Here is a 22,124-nt window from a genome sequence, read left to right on the forward strand (position 1 = left end):
TTCAATCCAGGAATCAACCATAGGAACTGGGGTAGGGTGTGGGAGAATGGAAGGTAGAACTGACAGATGAAATCCTTGACTACAGAAGAAGGGACTAGTGTTGATAGCTGAATGATCCAAATTGTTGTAGGCAAATTCGGCCACAGGTATTAAGAGTGACCAATCATCCTGGACCTTGGTGGCGAAGCAACAAAGATATTGTTCCAGAGTTTGGTTTACACGTTCAGTGGCTCCATTGGTCTGTGGGTGATAACCTGAGGACAAGGCTCGTTGGATTCCCAGTATACAACATAATTGTTTCCAGAACTGGGATATGTATTGGGGTCCTCGGTCAGAAATGATCTTGGAGGGTAGCACATGAAGCCGGAATATGTGTTCCAGGAAGATTCCGGCGAGTTCAGATGAGAATGGTAGTTTGTATGAAGGTGTAAAATGAGCCATATGAGTGAACAAATCAATGGTAAACATGATAGTTGTGTATCCCCTGGAAGACGGTAGTTTCACGTTAAAATCTGTGGCGATGAATTCCCAGGGTCTTGTTGGTATTGCTGGTTGAAGCAGTAGACCTGCCAGTTTCTTATTATCATGTTTGTTCTGATTGCAGACTGTACATGCCTGGATATGAATACGGACATCCACTTTCATCCTCGGCCACCAAAATTGTCTTTGCATTGAACGGAGGGTGTAGGTGATGCCACGGTGTCCTGAATGAAAAGTATCATGACATAGGCTTGTGATTTATTGCCGCAGTCCAGGAGTGGGGATGACCAAGCGATTGTCCTTGAACATATATCCGTCCTTTGTCTTGAGTTTCCATCGATTGTTTCTCTTAAACTCCTTCCAGGCTTCAGAGGACTGAGTTTGAATTCGAATATCCTCCAGGAGTGTGATTGCTTGGGCAACAAATATTTTGTGGGGAAACATTTTAGGAAAAGTCCGATCTTCAAGGGTTTCGTAATCAGGACATCTGGATAAGGCATTGGCTATTATGTTGTGTGTTCCAGGGACATGATGGATTTGAAACTGATATTGGGCAAAAAAGAAGGCCCAACGGGCTTGACGACTGTTTCTACATTCTAGGGATTGCAGGACTTGAAGATTTCGATGGTCTGTGCGGACCTGTGCCGGGTGTTTGGCTCCCAGGAGAAGATGACGCCAATCAGTGAAAGCCAGGCGGATGGCTAGCAGTTCCTTTTCCAGGACGGAATAATGAGTTTCACTGGCAGTCAAGGTGCGAGAAAGATAGGCAATGGGGTGTTCTAATTTATCATCAAGTTCCTGTTTTAGGACTGCCCCGATGGCATAGTTGGAGGCATCAGTTTCCACAAGAAAATGGTGATCAATGTCGGGTTGAGCTAAAATGGGAGCTTGTGTAAACTCCGACTTCAAGCGTTGGAAAGCCGTATCTTGGGCTGAGGTTCACTGAAAGGGGGTATCCTTCTTTAGCAATGTAACAATAGGATGTACAATCTCCGAAAAGGTTGGTATACATTTCTGATAGAAGCTAGCAAGCCCCAGGAAGGATTGAATTTGCTTTACAATAGTTGGAACAGGCCAGGATAGAATGGAATCTACCTTTGAGGGTTCCAGTCCAATCCCCTTAGGGCCTAGAACGAATCCGAGATAGTCAACAGTTGATACCTGGAAAAGACACTTCTCAGGTTTGGCAAGGAGCTTATGTTCACATAGACGTTGTAAAACTGCCTTTACCTGTTCTTCATGTTTCAGATGGTCCTTTGAGTAAATCAGTATGTCGTCCAGATATACAATGACGAAGAGGAACAGCATGTCAGAAAACACTCGGTCCATAAAACGTTGGAAGACCGCTGGGGCATTAGCAAGTCCGAAGGGCATAACCAGGTATTCAAAATGGCCAAAAGGTGTTCTAAAGGCCGTTTTCCATTTGTCACCTTCCTTTATACGAATTAGATGGTAGGCACCCCTGAGATCAAATTTTGTGAATACTACTGCACCTCTTACTGCTTCCAGGATATCCGAAATGAGAGCCAATGGGTAGCAGTCCTTGAAAGTACACTGGTTAAGGCCACGGTAATCTAGACATGGTCTAAGCTCCTTGGTATCCTTCTTGGGAATGAAAAATAACGAAGCACCCGCCGCGGACTTGGATAGTCGTATGGTACCATTTTCCAAGTTAGTATCCAGGTATTCCCGGAGGGCCCTTTTTTCAGGTTCTGATAAAAGAAACATTCTTCCGAAAGGGATCACTGCTGAAGGCTCAGTATCGATGGCACAATCCTCAGGTTTGTGAGGAGGAAGAGCTTGAACTATGTCAGTCGAAAATACATCTGTGTAAGCCTGATAGGCCCTGGGAATTTGGATGATGTTAGAGACAGTGACTGGACTCTGTTGGATTTCTTGCAAGTTTTCAGAAGACTTTGGTACGGAATCTAGGAATAACCAATGGGACATACAGTGTTCAGAACCAAGAAACAAGGAGCATGCTGCCCAATTGATGTAAGGGTTAAGCTTCTGTAACCAGGGCATGCCTAGAACCATCGGACCGTATCTCTCCAGGACTGAAATCGCTACACTGGCTCCCTGTGGCTGCGAGGATTAAGTTCAAAACCCTCTGCATTGTCCACAAGGCCTTCTGGGGACTGGGGCCAAATTACCTTCAACTCTCCCTCCCTAAATATCTTCCTTCTCGAGCACTTCTCTCTTCCGCCTCGAACTCCCTCCGTGTCAGCCGCTTCTCCAAGCAAAGAGTTGGGGGGGAGATCTCTCTCCGCAGCTGGGGCCTCCCTCTGGAACAGCCTTCCTGCCTCCCTGAAACTTGAGGAGAACCATCTCCGGTTCCGGAAGCACCTCAAAACCTTCCTCTTTGCTTCTGCTTTCTCTCTCCCTCTCCCCTGCTAAATCACTGAAACTGTACTGAATCAGCAACTGGGCCACTCACCAATCTCGGTCCTTGGCCCAGCCACTCTCCCCTGCACTGCCTTCCTGGCAACCCCTGCACTGCGGGACTGTCTCTGTATCCCTACAGCCCCCCTTCCCAGCACTTGTCTGCACTTATCTTGCACTTGCCACCAGCTGCCCCTTATTATTTATCTTGTTCATTACTAACCCTGTACTGCACTTTCCCCTCTTCCTTTCCCCCTTGCACTTTTCCCGTCCCCCCTACCCATGCACTTGCGGGATCTGAATGACACCTGGCCTAGTAGGATCATTTTCTGTCTCCCCTTGTTCCCCCCTCCCTGCCTCATCGCGCCTTGAAACACTTGTGTATAGGCGCGTTACAAATGCCATATCATATCATATATCACATCATGTTCCAGTTATGGCATGAGCCATTGACCTAGGAGTGGCATTGGAAATGCTTGCATTGACTTAAAGCACAGAGAATGCATTGTGGCTAGCCAATCTCATGGGATGTCGACTCAGATGGTGGCTGATTATGAAGGTCCATCCCGATGCACACACGTGGCATTGGGCCTGCCTGGGATGCTGCGAGAGGATTTACTGGAGCTTTGTGGTAGGTTGGGACAGTTGAATGAAAGCAGCAGTGGAGCTACAGGAGCAAGACTTTAGGGAGAGGGGGGTGGTGGATTCAGACTGCTGGAACCTGTGAGAAAGGGTGACGAGGGGGGCCAGTGGCTCTACAGCAATGATAAGGCCCTCCTCTGTAAACAAGCCTAGATGTCAAGTGAGGTTGGGTTGCACATCTCACCAATTGAGAAAGGGTAGGCTGCAGGTTTGTCCAACTCAGGGTCTAGAGGGCCAGAATCCTGACAGGGTTTCAGGATACCCCTCAATAATATTCATGAGGAAAAATGTGCATACATTTAGGATCATTGTATGCAAATTTATCTCATGAAAATTAATGAGCGATATCCTGAAAACCCTTCATGGATCCAGCCTTCGAGGCCTGGAGTTGGGACAACCCTGGGGGAAACCCAACCAGTCATAGACATCTGTGGGAGTACAGAATGTATACATTCCCTTGTGGAAGAGTCGCAAACTGGTGAGCATGCAATCTCTGTGGGTGTCATGGTCATCCCCCTATCGCTAAGCCAGCCATTGTGCTGATTGGATATATTGGCTTGTTTCTCTGACCTTTGTGAAGTGTAAGGTTTGGCAGAGTATTTGCTAAGATTGAGGTCGAGTGGGAAGCTATGTTGCCCAAATGGCAGGCATATATTGCTTTAGCTACCCAGCATCAACACTCTCAAACACGGTTGGTTACTTAGGGGGTAATGGAGAAAATGTCATAGCTCGTTTTCTGCGAATTACCTAATTGGCTCCTAATGTCTCGGCTACCTTGAATTTGTGGAGTCAATACATGTCTAGACGTTTCTGACTGAGGCGGCCCAAGTGGGGCACAGACTTTTGCAGGGGTGGCATGAAGTACGAGCACACATACGACGACACACACATATAATGGGGTGGCCAATCAGATTCCAGGGGTAGCACATGCCACTCCAGGCCACTCCCTAGGCACGCCTATTACAGTGGTTTACCACATTCCATGGCACTGAGGGTGGTTTCTAGAGCTGGAACACAACCACCCAAATCGGGGGACTCTCATTTCACCCAACATATTTAAACATTTGTCGGGCTGTGGAGACAACCCCTTTTATCGCTAGATTTGTATTGATCTGTAGTGTTCAGCTCATTGCAGCACAGAGAAGGCGCAAAGGCTTTCGATCTCCAGTTCGCAGAGTGCGCGCAGGGAACATTGATTTGGCAAGAAGTTCAGCGCACAGACTAGTGGAAGTTTGCGTTTGCAATTATATCTCTTTCAAAGTGTTTATTTTCCCATCCTGCAAACACATGCATGGTTAATGTGGGCATCCTGGTGCAGCCATGACGACAGCTGGGTTTATGTGGCATTGGGGAAGGTGTCCAAGCAGGCACTGTCCGTTGAACAATATGGCACATACTGTGTTTCCAGTGCACTGCAGCCATCGCCTTCTGATCTTGTCATTCAATTTATTGTGCATTATATCATGCACTATATATTTTTGCTTCTACATTGATTAATGTTTTTTTACGGCTTTCTTTTTACAGTTTGAAATGCTCACGGGCTCGCTGCCTTTCCAGGGGAAGGACCGAAAAGAGACGATGGCCCTGATCCTGAAGTGAGTATCAGCACCGGGGGTTTAAGCACTTGGAAGCAGTTCTCTAGAGGATCTCAGCAATATGTCCTGGAGTGGAGTTTATTTATTTTATCTATTTATTGGGTATTTATAATACGTCTACACAATGTTTCAAGTACAGGTTAAAGTTCAAAAGAGTGCATTCATTTCACGGCCAAGTACCAGCTTCACCATAAAGCACAATGATCGTGTTTCCTTTTCAGTCTCAGGCATCAGTCTGTTGAATACATGTTCTAGCCTGTCTTGGAATCGAAGATTCACAGGTTTTTTTTTATTTTCGAAGCAATGCGGTGCATGTGGCCGTAGTTCTGGCTTGATCTAGTTGTGCTTCTTTAATTAGCTTTTAAGATTGTATTTTAAAGCATTGATTATGGGAATGCACTACTGCTTGGAGCCAAAAAGAGTTGCATAGCTAAATGTCAGGTTTTGGAAAATAACGCAGTTAGAACAATAAAAAGAAAGAAAAGGAGTGAACCTTTCACTGCAGATAGAAGAGCCCTTCATTGGTTGAAAGTGGAGGGTAGGATTCTGTTCAAATCCCTGACACTGGTTCATTGATGCCTGCATGGGAACGCACAGACGTACCTCAAGGAAAATATTGATCAACACGTACCCAAGCGCTCCCTAAGATCGGGAGCGTTGGGTATGATTTCAGTTCCATTCCACATACGATCTAATGGCCTGGGAAGAGCATTCCCTGTGCTAGCAGATAAAAAAAGGAACAACTTTGTATCAGTCTGGAATCCAACTACATTGCCTTCAGGAAAAGCCTAAAAACATACCTGAGGATAGGTTAGGTTAGGACCTCTTTGTATCGTCCCTTCATTGGTTGTATTTTGTGTCTATGTTCATGCGCCCAATGCCTGCAGGCGATCAGCACTTTATAAATCAATAAATAAATAAAAATAAATACATACTTGTTGGGTTATTATGTCCATTTTCAAATATCTAACATACAGGAATTTTCAGTCTGACCCGGATGGAGGGATTACATACAAAGTTCTGTTTAACAGAAAAAATAGTCTGAGGTCGCAGCATCGACACACAGCTCTGCCCGATGACGTTGTTGGCATCGTTCACCCACAGGAGGGTGGAGTCCCCACTTGCCAGGGGAAGCGTCTTTGGACCCTATAGGCATATGGTGTGCTATCACTCAACTCACATCCTTGGCTACAGTGGCAGGTGGGGGGGCGTTCCCCATCATTTAGTCCATTCTGTTGGTTCCTATACAATAAGTCCATATGGATGGCTATATGTATTTAGAGTAGCTACATTGCAGGAGGGGTCCACTAATCAGAAGTCAAAGTATGTCTCTCTCATCATGTTTTGGGCTTCTTTGTCCAAAAGATTAGCTTCTATTGACCTCTCAGGTTCTGAATTCAAAATGCATTAATGTTTTGGACATGACATAATTCCCAAACTCGTATAGCGGACACATTCCCTGTGTTGAACATTTCTGAGAAAAGTGTGCCTCTCCACAGTACGCTATTTGGCGCCATTCATCCTTACAGCAACTACGTTCAATTTGAAACTATTGATCCAATAAAAATGGGCACATCATCAGAATGGTTGTATAAGTGCATCCCCACTATGGGGTACTAGTGCTACCTCTTTTCCACTAATCACAGCATTAATCATTTTATGAAATTGCAATTAATGATCATCAGGTGTGAACGCAATAGATATAGTCTTACAGAATATTAACTGTTTGCATTCATATGAGCCACTGGTGTATATTTGCACTGTGTAGATATGATTTGTATGGGGGCTAGTTCTTAAATATCTACAGGTATGGGGCTACAATTCCATCGAGCTAAGGACCACCAGTAAGATAGATTGTTCTTATTAACATAGAATTCTTATTAATATAAAGGGTGTTGAGTCTGCAGAGGTCCCACCAGGTGACACAACACAAAACCTTCTACATAGTATGACCAATGTGCTACTATCCTATAACAAGGCTTAATTATTATACATAATCTTTCATATACAAAGATAATACAAACAATTAATTGTAAACTTGTTGCAATGTCTTTTAACAGGTGACCGGGTAGCCAATGCGTGTTTTGACCTGAAACCACAGGTCTTCTTCAGGGATTTGGGAACCCAGTCATAATCCAACAAAATAGTTACAGTAATGAAAATGAGCATATACAAAGTATAGTTATCCATAGATTATCGAATATTGGTATGGTCACCTTTCACAATGATTGTTGTTTTTATAAGTAGGTTCATTAGTCAGCACATCCAGGACCCAAAATGGGTTTCACAGGGTATGGGAAAAGGCAAAATATGCATAAAGGACTACCATTAATTGGTTCAATCTTAAAACCTATTTAGACACCAAACAGCACTTCCACAACCTAGTGCTCATTTCAATGTCTAGTAACTCGCCAATCTGCTAATTGTACAATGTGTGCATTCATCCACCACCACTACAACCATCCAAAAACATTTTGTGAATATCCCATAATCTTAGGGAATGGGCAATTTTTAAATGTTCCCAAGTGCCACCTTATTGTATCAAACTTTACATCCCATAGTGTGTATGAAAGATAAAATCATTTATGCAATGCATACAAAATGCAGCAGTTATACTCCTCCTCAAGCTACCCAGAAGAGAACACATCACACCAGCGCTAAAAATACTACACTGGATACCATTAAAACAGCGAATAAAGTTCAAGTCCATGTGCATCACGCACAGAGCAATACACAAACAAGGAGCAGAATTCCTAAGCGATTAACTACGCCTACACCAACCGACAAGAATACTGAGATCAAGCATCGACATACGCCTGGAACCGAAACCCTATAACAGAAGAAAACTCGGAGGATCCTCTTTCTCTCACCAGGCACCGAAAACCTGGAATGACCTACCTAAGAATATACGGAACACAACAAACCACCTAGCATTCAGGAAACGTCTCAAATCATTGCTCTTTGCAGCATAACCACAACAGCGACGCACTAGTATGCCCACCGCATTAAAACAACGATGAAAATAGCACCAACCTCGGCCACTTTCAAAATGGACAAACTCTTAACCCAAAGTACCGTCCACACGACAGACCATAAGATGCCATGGGAAATAGCCACAAAAGGAGGTCTCCAGAGACTGATCACATACTCAGACCCAGACGAAAGCCTTAAATGACTCATCCACTCCATCCCGGATGTACTATATCCACACCGGCAGACGCAATAGAAAGAAAGTTTCTTAGAAGAGTCCATCACACCAGCCCCAGCACCCAAAGAGGAGAATAGACACCCAACCCACACTAATCAATCCATCAGCATTAGAACACCTACAGAGCTCACTAGAATAGAACAGCGAGGAGCAATCAGAAAACTTACAAAGCGTGTTAGAACAGCACAGGGAGCGCCCCACACAAACAAAACCCTGCCAGGCATAACCCCTTTGCCCACTCTGAGGAGAATAGGAGGATTAGTGAGTGCCACACTCTGACAGATCTCTGAGCTTCTGTTAAACTTCATACAACCGACTAACAAAAAACTCAGTATTTCTGCAGACTTATCTCACCCAAAAATCTCACACAACCATCTCTCGCACGACAACCCGCACGCACTTCACAACACCGCAGCACATAAGCAACACCAGCATCCCACGAGGACTGACATCGATCCGACATTCACACCGAAGCTCAGCACCCGGTGTATACCGAGTTCAAGCTGCCAACAGAACACCACTCCTCTCACTATCCTACTCCCGCTTCACCTACTAACCCAGCCCACCTTCTCATTTGGAGATCCGCCAGAGCGCCTGGGGACCAACTCCGTTGGTGACAGTGCGCGGTACAAATACCTTTAACATTTAACATTTAATATATTACCCTATCTTATCTTAAAGATGAGCAAGTGCTCAGATCAAGTTTTGTCAGCTGCGGCGAGTTCTTCAAAACCACAGTAGACACTGAAAGGAATACATATTTGTGGGATGACACTTTGGGGCCGATTCATGGAACAAACGTGCGCCGAAAATCCATGCGCAAGCAGGCGCAAGGTAGCACAAGGGTGAGAAACGCAGCGCAAGCGCACGTGTGCGATTCAAGGAAGACGCTGAGCGTGTTTCCCGCTGTCCGTGCGCCCAATCCAGCCATGGCGCACGCAGGCATACACGGCGTGCGCTACGCGCACAGCAAAAGCACACATAGCGCGGCGCACACAACCAAAGTGGGCGGAACAGTGGGCGTAACACACGGAATGGGGAATAACGTGTGAAAAAGAAGGCGTAACTGGGGAAGTACTGCACGGAACTACACGGAACGCCCACACACACGCGAACAACCCGTATTCATGGATCCGAATACGGGAAACCCGCGCACGGCAAAAGACGCACACAGGCGTCAACGCGTCCGCCACACGAAAGCAGGCGGAAGCGTCCCCGCGCACAGTATAAAAGTGCGCGCAAACAACAAACACGTATATACAGCTACGATGAATGCCCCATTTGTCGCAGCACTGATCGTGGGACACCGCAGGAGGAGGAGAATAGCCAGGGCACGCATTTTCGCACCACGGACAAGACTTTTTGGGATGCCTGACGACCAGGTCTATGGCAGGTATAGGTTTCCACCCCACATCATCCTAGACCTGGTCAGGGAGTGGGAAGATGACCTTACATCCCCCACCCTTTGCTCCCAAGCATTGAGCCCCTTGGAGAAGCTGCTCAATGTCCTGCATTTTTAGGCCACTGGTTCATTTCAGCGGACTACTGCCGTAGTGGGGGGGGGGTCTCACAGGCCACGCAGTCACACTGCCTACACCAGGTACTGGCAATCATGACAGCGTGCCCCTCAGTCCGCAGGCACATATACATGCCCAGAACACCCGCAGAAAGGCAGGCCGTTGTCCTGGATTTTTTCAGGGTGGCACACTTCCCCAAAGTGCTCGGTGCCATAGATTGCACCCATGTGGCCCTACGTCCACCTAGGGCCACTGAGCACATCTACCGAAACCGCAAGCACTGGCATTCCATCAATGTACAGGTGGTATGCGGTGCAAAGGGAATCATCACCTCTGTCTATGCAAACTACCCTGGCTCCACCCATGACAGTTTCATATACAGAATGTCCGCCCTGAGCCGGGCCCTGGAAGCTGGGCAGCATGGCGACACATGGCTCCTAGGTGAGTACAAATGCCCTTGCACATGCATGTATGTCACACACACACACACAAATAAACAAACCACAATAATCACAACCATTTAAACCTCCCCAGGGGACAGTGCCTACCCTCTGAGCAACCACATGATGATGCCAATCCGGAACCCCACCACACCACCCCAGGTAAGATACAACGCCGCCCATATTGCAACCAGGGCCATAGTGGAGCGCACATTCGGAGTGCTCAAGTCACGTTTCCGCTCCCTTGACCGCTCTGGCGGGCAGCTACTCTATGCACCACCAGTAGTGTGCAGGATCATTGTGGCAGCATGTGTCCTGCACAATGTTGCAACACGGCAGGGCGTCCCGGTGGACATGGTGGTGCCCCCACATCCCCAACCACAGGCACAGGCGCTGCCCATGGGAGGGGACAGGGCACGTGGTGAGGAAGCCCGGACCCAGCTTGTGGCCACATTTTTCACCTAAACTCCCACCCCTGCGGAGTGCACACAGGCCTGGCACATACCAGGTGACAATCGATGATGACAAAGAGACAGTCTGTCACAACCCTACCACCCTGAGATAGTTGCCATGGAAGTGCCACATTGTCTGCATCCCTAGCTACTTAAACACAAGCTCTCCTGTGTGACCAAAAGGCACACATATGACATGCCATGATATGGCCTATACACAAGTATTTCAAGGTGCGATGAGGCAGGGAGGGGGGAACAAGGGAAGACAGACAACGGTACTACTAGGCCAGGTGTCATTTAGATTGTGCAAGTGCAGGGGTAGGGTGAAGGGAAAAGTGCAAGGGGAAGGGGAGGGGGGGGAGTGCAGTACAGGGGAAGTAGACCAAAAAAGAAATACATGGGCCAGCTGGTGGCAACTGCAAAGGTAAGTGCAGATAAGTGCTGGGAAGGGGGGGCTGTAGGGATAGAGAGACAGTACTGCAGTGCAGGGGTTGCCAGGGAGGCAGTGCAAGTGGAGAGTGGCTGGGCCAGGGACGAGGTCGGTGAGAGTGGCCCAGTTGCAGATCCAGTGCAGTTCCAGTGAAGAATTTTGCAAGGGAGAGGCAGAGAGAAAGCAGAAGCAAAGAGGAAGGTCTTGAGGTGCTTCCCGAACCGGAGATGGTTCCCCTCAAGTTCCAGTGAGGCAGGAAGGCTGTTCCAGAGGGAGGGCCCTGCCGCGGAGAGAGATCTACCCCCAGCTAGTTGCTCTGAGAAGCGGATGACCCTGACATGCAAGGTGTGCATCACACACACCTGCAAAACAGGCCATGGCCATCAATGTTATGTCACTCAAACCCTCCCAAACCACAACATGAAATGGCAAACAATACCCATACACCAACACAGTAACAATAAAGTACACATTGCCATGTCCAAAATGTACAGTGGCATCAGACAATGATGCCTGACCTGGAATCAGATGAAATGACAGACCAACAACCTGCCACCCAAAATAAGGCATTTCCAAATGCAATACAAGAGTTGTAGACGTAACATAACAATGAATGCCTGTCTACATGCACATTGTGCATTGCAAAATCAACACTGCAGCTTCTGTGTGCTGTGTCCTACTCCTGCAACACACTGCTCAGCGCGCAGCACAGTGAACAGCCATTGTGTGTGATGCACACCCTGAGCATCACATCTAAGCGACAGACCACATCAAAAAGCAAATTAGGCATGTACAGGATCCATAATTGGTCACAGAACATGTGCTGCAGGGACACAGTGGGCACCAGAAGGCAACAGTGTACACGTGGATATGCAAGGGTGGGAGTACATGTAGTGCATCAGAGTGCAAGTGTGTGGGTCAGCAAGGACATGCACTCAACATATGCATGTGCAATCAAGTGACCATCAGTGTTCTCTACACATCACATGTGAACATTCACCATGTGTACACCCCAGCATGTCAAACCATAACTATCCCCTCGCACCTGAAAGGTAAACACAACACATGAACAGGCATTGATCAGCAGAACACAACATGTACATAGGATACCACCATTACAATGTCAGGGTTCCCATCACACTGCAGGGCAAGGCAACTATCAACAACAACCCCCCCCTCCCTCACAAATGACCATGACCCACTGAACAACTGCACCTGGGTCATGGAGCCTTCAACCCTCAATTCCACCTGGCCACAGGATCACCTTTACCCTTCGTCACCATCTCCCACCTTGTGTGTAAAAAGGTGCCTGCACCCTCAGAATCCACACTCATTTCCAAAATCACAAAATCCAAGGCATAAAAACGAACCAGAACACCCTCCAGTAGATGACTTGACGTAGCAGTACCTCACAAAGGCCAAGTACTACCACAATGATGCAACAACCAAGGTAGCACAGTAAAACAATGTCACAACAGGATGTGAACCATGTGTGGTACATAACATAGGATGATGCACCATGAACGGATGTGTACTGTCACAGGTCCCGTGTACAGGCGCGGGAGTGTCACGAAACAACCACCCCCACTGTGTCCCGGGTGCCTGCAAGGTCAAACTCACACAGGCCCCTGAGACCCTGGTGGGGAAGGAGGTTCAGGGATATGCAGTCGGGACAGGTGTTGGCACACTGGATAACTGGAATGAGTGGCAGGAGAGGGGAGGAGGAATGACACATGAAAGTAGGGAATGCACGAAAATGTACTACCTGTATGAACACATACACAATCCAAACAAACTTGGACATCATTGTCATGGCCTTCTGTAGTCCAGGCTTAGGAGTGGTACGAACCAACCACCCCCTCTATGGTTTTGGCGCCTGCAAGTTCGGGGCTTACACAGGCATCCGCAACCCCAGCGGGGAAAGAGGGTTAGGGAACGTTGCTTGGATAGGTACGGGAAGCAGGAACACCGGGTAGAGGGTACAGGGTTCAAAATTGCATAGGATTCCGGGTGATTAGGGGGAAAAAACATACCAAATTGAATCACACATACATCCATGCATTAGTGCACCCCCCAGCAAGCCTATGCAGAGCAGTTTGAAAGAAAAACAACAAGACACTTAGCTCTGGTTTTGAGTGCTGGCCTCCTGCCTGCGCACTCTCAGGTCCGGTTACAGGAGCACTGCAATGCTGCAAAGAGAGCCACAGTCAACAACCTGTACATGCCAATTACACAAAAACACACCACCAAACATGCCCCATAGCAACAAACTACTCTACAAACAGACAATCTGGTGTAGATGCTTCGTACCCATATATAACATTACCCCTGTGACGGGTGATACACAGTCAATGCAGTAAGTCAGCCGCCGGTGGGTGCGTGGCAAATGGAACACCAATGTGTCCCAATTCACACAACATGCAATGTTCCCTGGGTAAGCAGACAGACCCATATAGCAAGCCATGACTTCAGAGCAAGTTGCGTACCACCATGACCGAAACAAAGTTGGCAGTGCATTCATCATAAAGTACATGGAAATGAAATCCACTGCACCCGAGTATGTCCCTTGCTGTATGTCCCTGTGAGCTGCCCCTTTGCATGTCTTAGAAGGCTACATGGTTGATACAAGTGCCTCGATGTACCTTGGTGTACCGGAGGGTATGTGCCACTGCCCCTGCAGGTGTCCCAGACAACCTTACAATCAACAGCCATCAGTCCACCAACACATCTGAGCTGCATTGTGTGCTTCAACACCAATATTCGTCCAAGCTCACCCTCAGTGCTGTGACTAAGCCTGCATGTGCAACTCGCCTGGTGCAAGCTTTGCTGTGTTGTGGCCCCCCTGTGCTGCTCACCTTGCCTGGAGTTCCTTGGAACACGTCAGCAGTTCTAGGATGTAGGTCTGCAATCCCTGTGCCTCTGCTTGTGCACACATGTGCATGTGGGCACCAACAAACGTGTCCAGAATTCCGTCGTCCAATGGGCCATGTCTGCTGGCAAAGGTGCTCTGGAGGCTCATCCCCCTGCAGAAAGGGCATGAAACACATGATTAATGCTTCAAAGTCATCTGTGTGTGTCTCTTCAGGCATCTCATTACTTGACCATGTCAGAGAGTCACATCATAAATCACACCATCAGTCCGTCTTTCACATCCAAAGTGTGGAACACTATCTACAGCATGAATTGCAACAAGCACGTGTACAGTAAAGATAAGAAACATACTACACAATGCATAGCAATTAATGTACACATTAATCATGAAACACCCCATCTAGCAAAAGCTGAACAGTGGACAATAACACCAAAATCATCCCCACTAGGGGTGTAAACACAAGTCACACAGCACCAGACATGCCACAGATATGACAGTCCAAAGCCCTTATGTAAAAGTTTGTGACACCGAACCATCCTTGCGAGCCCATGGATAAGGGAGGCAGGAGTGGCATATGTGAGTCAAGGACCCCAAGCAGCAAACGCATACACAAGACAAGCCTGAAGGGCCCAGCTGGAACAGACAGTGGATGCCTTCAAAAGCCACAAAGCACCGCACCATCACATGAAAGCACAATAGACGAGCAATTTTAAACTATATTAACTAATTACACTAACTATGGAAAACCTACATTACCTAATTAAACTAACTATCAAACAGAAACGTAACTAACTAAACTAAAAGAAAAATCAAAAATGGCCACATACGACCCGGGGGGAGGGGAGGCACCCAGGAGGGGGGAGGTACAGGGTGCTGCTCAACATCCACATGCGATGATGCTGAGCCAAAAAAAAAACCTCCATGGGCTCAACGCCTGCACAGCCCGACCTATGTGGGAGATAGATGGTCATTTGAGTCTGGCTCATACTGTAAAGGAGGACGTGGCACAGTAGCCTGGCCACGCCTAGCCGCAGCTTGCCCCTCGTAGGCAGCAAGTCTGCCGGACGGGTGAGCCTGGTTCTGTGTGGCGATGTGACGTAGGTCTGCATGCAGAACCTCACGTGATACACGTGTTTCCTCTTGCAAGGTAGCACGTGTAACACAGAGTTCCTCCTGCAAGGCCTGGCTGGACAACCGCTGCACCTCCCGGCAAGCCTGTAGCTCAGCCGAGATGGTACGCTCAAGCTGTGCAAACCTCTCCTCTGCCTGCTGCCTCTGGGACATCATAAGGACACCCAGAGTGGATCTGAGGGAAGCATACTCCTCCCTCAGGGCATCCATGTGCGCCTCTGCGTGAGCAGCAATTGCTTGACGCAGAGACGACATTTCAGCCTGGCGTGCCCTGTCTGAGGCCGCCATGCCCAGCCTGAGCGAGCAGGCCGTGGACCGTGCCGCCTGCTGCTGGAGAAGCACCTGCCTAGCAGGGGGGAGCACAGATCGGGCCACACGCTCCATGCTCTCAGTGATGTTCTCCATTGCTGCCCCCTGCCGTTCTGAATTGGCAGTCATGTCTTGCTCCCACTCAGTATACTGCGGTTGCACACGGCGACCGCGTTGCTGGGCTTGACCCCTGTGGGACCCAAGGACCGGGGGTCCTCGCTGTGTTGGCACCGCCCGCGGCTGCACAACTACATGTCCCCGTCGACGTGATGTCCCAGGCACATCAGTGACTGGTGTGGAGGGTGACCCTGGTGGCTGGGGAGTGGGGGTGATAGGGGACATGAGTGGGGGCCTGGTGGAGGCTGCCCCTGCACTGCTGGGGGGTAGGGGTGCAGGGGAACATGAGTTGGACATGGGTGGGGGCCTGGTGGAGGCTGCCCCTGGTGGCTGGGGGGAGGGGGTGATAGGGGACATGAGAGGGGGCCTGGTGGAGGCTGCCCCTGGTGGCTGGGGGGTGGGGGTGATAGGGGACATGAGTGGGGGCCTGGTGGAGGCTGCCCCTGCACTGCTGGGGGATGGGGGTGCAGGGGAACATGAGTTGGACATGAGTGGGGGCCTGCTGGCAGGTGCCCCACAGTGCTGGGGGGTGGTGGTGCAAGGGAACATGAGTTGGACATGGGTGGGGGCCTGGTGGAGGCTGCCCCTGCACTGCTGGGGGGGTGGGGGTGCAGGGGAACATGAGTTGGACATGAGTGGGGGCCTGCTGGCAGGTGCCCCACAGTGCTGCGGGTGGGGGTGCAGGGGAACATGAGTTGGACATGAGTGGGGGCCTGCTGGCAGGTGCTCCACAGTGCTGGGGGGGTGGGGGTGCAGGGGAACATGAGTTGGACATGGGTGGGGGCCTGGTGGAGGCTGCCCCTGCACTGCTGGGGGGTGGGGGTGCAGGGGAACATGAGTTGGACATGAGTGGGGGCCTGCTGGCAGGTGCCCCACAGTGCTGGGTGCTGGGGGTGCAGGGGAACATGAGTTGGACATGGGTGGGGGCCTGGTGGAGGCTGCCCCTGGTGGCTGGGGGGTGGGGGTGATAGGGGACAGGAGTGGGGGCCTGGTGGAGGCTGCCCCAGCACTGCTGGGGGTGGGGTGGTGGGAGACATGGGTGGGGGCCTGGTGGAGGCTGCCCCTGGTGGCTGGGGGTGCAGGGGGACATGCGTTGGTGGGCAGTAGTGCAAGTTGACATGTGGGTTGGCTGGGGGGCATGGCCATGGTGGATGGGGTGCCTGCAGGACATGTGCAGGGAAGGCCCCTGTGGTGTGGGCCACCTGCAGGGGCCGTGGAGGATGTAGAGGGAACACTTGGGAGGACCCACACGTGCAATTCACGTGTGCTGCTCCCCGCACACCCCTGTAATACACATACCCTGATGGAATCGCGTGTGATACTTTCCGCGCACCCCTGAAATACACGTACCCTGCTGATATCGCGTGTGAAACTTCCCGCGCATCCCAAGATACACGTAGCCAGGACATTCGCGTGTGGATCTTCCCGCGCACCCCCGGAATACACCTACCCTGCTGAAATCGCGTGTGAAACTTCCCGCGCACCCCGAAATACACGTAGCCAGGACATTCGCGTGTGGAACTTCACGCGCACCCCTGATATACATGTACCCTGCTGATTCCGCGTGTGAAACTTCCCGCGCACCCCAAGATACACGTAGCCAGGACATTCGCGTGTGTAACTTCCCGCGCACCCCGAAATACACGTAGCCAGGACATTCGCGTGTGGAACTTCCAGCGCACCCCTGGAATACACGTACCCTGCTGATATCACATGTGGAACTTCCCGCGCACCCCGAAATACACGTAGCCAGGACATTCGCGTGTGGAACTTCCCGCGCACCCCTGATATACACGTACCCTGCTGAATTCACGTGTGAAAATTCCCACGTACCCCTGATGTACACGTACCCTGATGGAATCGCGTGTGGAACTTCAAGCGCACCCCTGAAATACACGTACCCAGCTGAAATGACGTGAGGTACTTCCTGCGCACCCCAGTGATGCACGTAGCCCGCTTGCCATGCTGGTACTGGGTTAGCGCAGCCCTTTGCGCTGGATTGGGGATTTTGATGGCTTTTCCCTGCGCGAGAGGCGTTCTTGGGGGCGTAACTGGCGCTGCTGCAGGGTCGCTGCGCCACTGTGCGCCACAGCTGGTTTTGGTAGCTGGAATCCATGAATACGCTGTGCGCGGAAATGGGTTTTGGCGCACGCGGCTGGCGCAGGGATTCGCACACGCACACTGTGCGCCAGCCGCGTGCGCCACTTGTGCGCTAAATTCTATGAATTACCCCCTAAAATGGCTACTAGAGAAGAAAGAGTATTTGCAATCTTATTGTGATACACCCAGCAAAGAAAAGATTATTTAAGGATAACTTTTGTCATGTATATTCCTTTCATATTTTTCTTGCTCATCTTTGAACTTAACTTGAAAGTGTAAGGTAAGGGATTTCCCTACTACACTGGGTGAAATAGGTGATGGTCAGTTGCTTAGTGTACCATTATATTTTCTATTATAGGTCATTAGGTATATTTTGGTATACGCACAGGCTATATACTGCGTTTTTGGAAAGTTCTGATAAATCGCTTTGCACATGTTGGTATTATGCTCCCTAATGTGCGCACCTAGGCTCCGTAATAAAGGTAATAGATTAATGTTCATGTTAAAGGACATTTATACTGCACACTATCATCACAGAGTTGTACCTTCCGCTCTGGCAGATCTGAAACACAAGCCGGTAGGATGGGTTAGTAGGGCGTAGCGGGAGAAAGGTAGAGTGAGAGTTGTGATGTCCTGTTGACAGATTCAGTCCAGTTAACACCGTTCGCTGACCCTGGGTGCAATTTACAGATCGGTAGACTGCCATGTGCTTCTGTGCGGGACTATGTGTGGTTAGTTTTGTTGTTGAAGTGTAGTGAAGTGCATGTTGATTGGTGTGCAAAGACTTGGGTGTTTGTTTAGCGTTTGAGAGGTGAATGCAGATAGATATTTGAGTTTGTAGTGGCTGGGTTAATGGGGCTTTTCTTACCTTGTTGCTTCGGACATCTGTGTTTGTTGTCTCTGTCCGTGCTATGCACTGCTTTGTTTTGTAGTGGGTCACTCACCGGGTTCTGCGCATAGAGGTGGCATGACTCTATAACTGTCTTGTGGTGTGTGGGCAGAAAGGTGGTGAAGGCCTTCCCACACCACTGGGTGGAGATTGGTATATTTGTAGGGTTTTCTCTTAGGTTGTCAGAGGGGCGTGCCTGCCATCGCCTCACTATGGTCCTAGGGCAGGGTCCCCTCCCTTTGAAATCCAGGCACTCTATGGCTTTCTGGGGTGCCAGTTAATGGTTGATGCTCCCTCATCTGCAGCTAAGGCGCTTGTCCCTTAGGTGATGCCTAAAAACATTTGCTTTCTCGCATCCCTTCTTACTCTTACTTCCTCTTGTCTTTGTTCCTCTCTTCTCACATTCTGTCTTTGTTCTTCTTTCTCTCCTCCTCTGTAACCTTTTTGTGCTTCTTCCTCCTCTTTTTATTTCCTTTATATCCCTTTCGTCTATCTCTCTTTGTCTATTGTCATTCTTCCTTTGTTCCTCTGCCCATTTTTCATCCTTTTCTTGTTCTCTATAGATCTGTTCCCAACAATACCTGCTTTTTCTTCCTTGCTCATCTTCCCTCAATCTCTTTTCTCAATTCCTATCTTTCCTTTCTTGCTCATATTTGTCTTCTCTTTGCCTAACCAACTCGATTCTTTTCCCATATAAGTTGAGTAGTATCTGTCTTCCCATCCACTTGTTCTGTACGAGCGTTACCTCGTCAGCCCTATCCTTTTCTCCTTTCTATCGTTTATTTTCTCAATCTATATCTGTTGATATATTTGATCTCTCGCCTCTTTCTTCCTTATCTAATATGGATTTACAGGCACCTTCCTTTCTTTTGCTCTCTACTGCACTGTCGTCACTACTGTAAGCGGGGGGTTCATATGTTGTATACTATACCCCGATGCTGCTTTCAGTTCCTTTAAAGGATAAACTCCTATCTCTTCTGTAATTGTACTCTTAGTTGCTGACAAAGTAAGAGGAGCTGAGGGTTCAACTCCTCTGGTGGTGGGTCCTCCTTCTCTTCTTAGTACATTTTCCAAAGTTCTAAAATTGACAGCCTTTTCTTGAATTTCTTTCCCGTGTATGCAGCGTGTACGTATGTGGTCATGTGTTACAATACCGCTTTTGACAATGATTCCCTTTGTGGATATGGCATAAACATTTTGTCAGCTGTGCCCTTTGCCCATTCTGAACTGTACTGTTTGAGCTTGGGTGCATGTTTTAGTAGTGCTTTACAAAAATGCATGAGAAGAGTGTCCTCCATACTGACAGTCGCAATTGACTATCAGTACTTACCAGATTGTTAATAAACTTTCTATCTCAGTGCTGGAATTGATGGGATTACACCAGAGTAATTCTGAATCCAAATAACTGAACCAACTCAGGAAAATGGTATGGTACTGTTTTGCTAACAATTATCTAAAACAGGGAGGTTACAACGAACATCAACGGATGTACGCTCAGTCTCTCAATGATCTCAACACAAAATATGGTACTTATGCACAAAATGCATCAGTGATGTCATACTATGTGGTAATAGTGGAGAACCTATCAAGGGTCGGGATTAGTTAGAGGAGACATCTAAGTATACTTTTCTGCCAGAGCTAGGATTGTTATTGGCTGTCCGTTATCAGGTGAACAACTTATCCTTACCTCTAAAAAAGTGTGATTTCGAAACATAAGATACACAGTTTCTCATTGGTCTTCAAACTATAAGGTCCTTCGTTATATGGACTAATACAATTGGATAGAACGTGTGTGCCATGTCTGGACCATTCGGTTAATTTAGCAGCCCGTATGCCCAGACCCAGGGTCAAGGAGATAGTGCATGATACTACCTTACCACCCAATTAGCCTGGTATCTTTGTCTTTAAGAATGCACAGGAGCGAGGGCACTCGCTATCATGACTGGAACTCAAAGTTCAAACTCTATTTCCATCCTTGGCTCATGTGACCGGAGACCACGATTTGGTCCATTTTACAGCTTTTAATTGCTCTAAATGAATTAAAGCTTGGCATCCTTTGTGTTCGTTCTTGCACTTTAACGTGAGAAGGTTCATCCTCTGCACACTCGTCCTTCTTTAGAGGAGATAGCTGACCTCGCCTACTATAATCTTGACTTTAAGCCTGACAGCCTCGTCGCGCAGCTCCATGAGCCTATTATTCTTGCTGCAACACAGTTTTCCATTCCTGCTTCATGGTTTCTGACTTACCATTCATGATACCAATGTCCAATTTCGAATGGATTGTGTCCTCCAACGTATTCCAACGCTTTGACATGTAATGTCCACAGCTGTGCACTTCGGAAACTTTTTCAGCAGAGGGCGTCCTGCGTCCATGATGTCAGGTCAATGTCCCTCGAAGGCCTCCATTGAGGGCAACGTCACCAGATGTTATAAATAGGACACACGGCGCCCGTAGCCTCAGTTCTGTTTTTTCTGTGAACGTGTTGCTTCGTGAAACTCAGCGCGCCTCGTGTGTTCATCGTGGTGATGTCTTTTTCTTCGACCCCTCCGACTCTGGGGTCTTGCTTCAAGACCTGCCGGGACAGCAAGTCGAAAATGTCGATCACCGACCCGCATTGCATTTTGTTCGTGGTGCTTGGGTGAGAGTCACGACACCGACGACTGTTCGTAATGCCAGTCGCTAACTGCCAAGGCCTTGCGGGAGCGGAAGGGGAAGCTCCAGGTAGGTAGGGGTTCTAAGCCCAGTAAGTCCTGTAAATCCAAGTCAAAATCCAAAGGGGTGTCCACCGACGACTCGAGGGCCGACTCACTGCGTAGGGAGGAGGCCTGGGGTTCTCGGTCCCAGAGTGGTTCCCACCATTCTTCGTCCTCGTTGTGGCATTCTCGGAGGCACCATCATCGGAGGATGGAGCTGCGAGGTAAGTGGCATGCCCGATGAAGACCTCGACTCCGGAGGAATGGGCTGCCTTTAAGGAGCAAATGTTAGCGATATTTCAATCGCAGGGCACAGGTCCGGTCGTGCCTTCTAATGATGCCTGTCAGGATCGGTCTTGTACCGTGGCTCGCACACCTTTGGGCTCGGGGCCACGACGTGACTCACATCAGGAACCTTCTAGGTCCTGTTCGGACAAGGTTTCGGAGTGTCGCAAGAGACGTGCTTCTAGGTCTCTGTCCTCGTCCCCAGCGAGACCGCTGCAAACTACTTAAGGCTCAAAACCGGCGTCCACTAGGTCAGCGCCGTGTTCATCTGACTCGGACGTCAACGCTTTGCTGTCTTATCAGCACACGATGCTGTCAGCACCTTTGCCCGCATCAAAGCCAAAGCCTACGGCACTCACGACGCCGAGGTTGTCGACGCTCTCGGCATCGAAGCCTTCAGTGCCCTAGACACTTTCGGGTATTTTTACCCAAAATTTGCCATTGGAGTACCCTGATGTGCTGGATCCTCCTAGGAAGGCTACTGTGAAGTTTGGGAGGCCTGTATTGGACTACAGGCCCTCGTCTGTCCCCAGGCCAGGGTTTCAACTCCCTGTGGACGACATTTATGAAGAAGAAGAAAG

General features: G+C 48.9%; 1 protein-coding gene across 3 annotated transcripts in view; it reads left to right on the forward strand.

Annotated features, from left to right (window-relative positions):
* Positions 1–22,124, forward strand: part of RPS6KA2 (ribosomal protein S6 kinase A2) — a 1,317,456-nt gene that overhangs the window by 615,660 nt on the left and 679,672 nt on the right. For all 3 annotated transcript variants that reach the window (XM_069607706.1, XM_069607704.1, XM_069607705.1), the window contains exon 9: positions 5,029–5,099. In XM_069607706.1, the coding sequence (XP_069463807.1) occupies positions 5,029–5,099 (71 nt within the window). The remainder of the gene's footprint in view (positions 1–5,028; positions 5,100–22,124) is intronic.

This window comes from Ambystoma mexicanum, chromosome 4q (genome assembly GCF_040938575.1).
Source record: "Ambystoma mexicanum isolate Mex_15411 chromosome 4q, UKY_AmexF1_1, whole genome shotgun sequence".
Lineage (NCBI taxonomy): Eukaryota > Metazoa > Chordata > Amphibia > Caudata > Ambystomatidae > Ambystoma > Ambystoma mexicanum.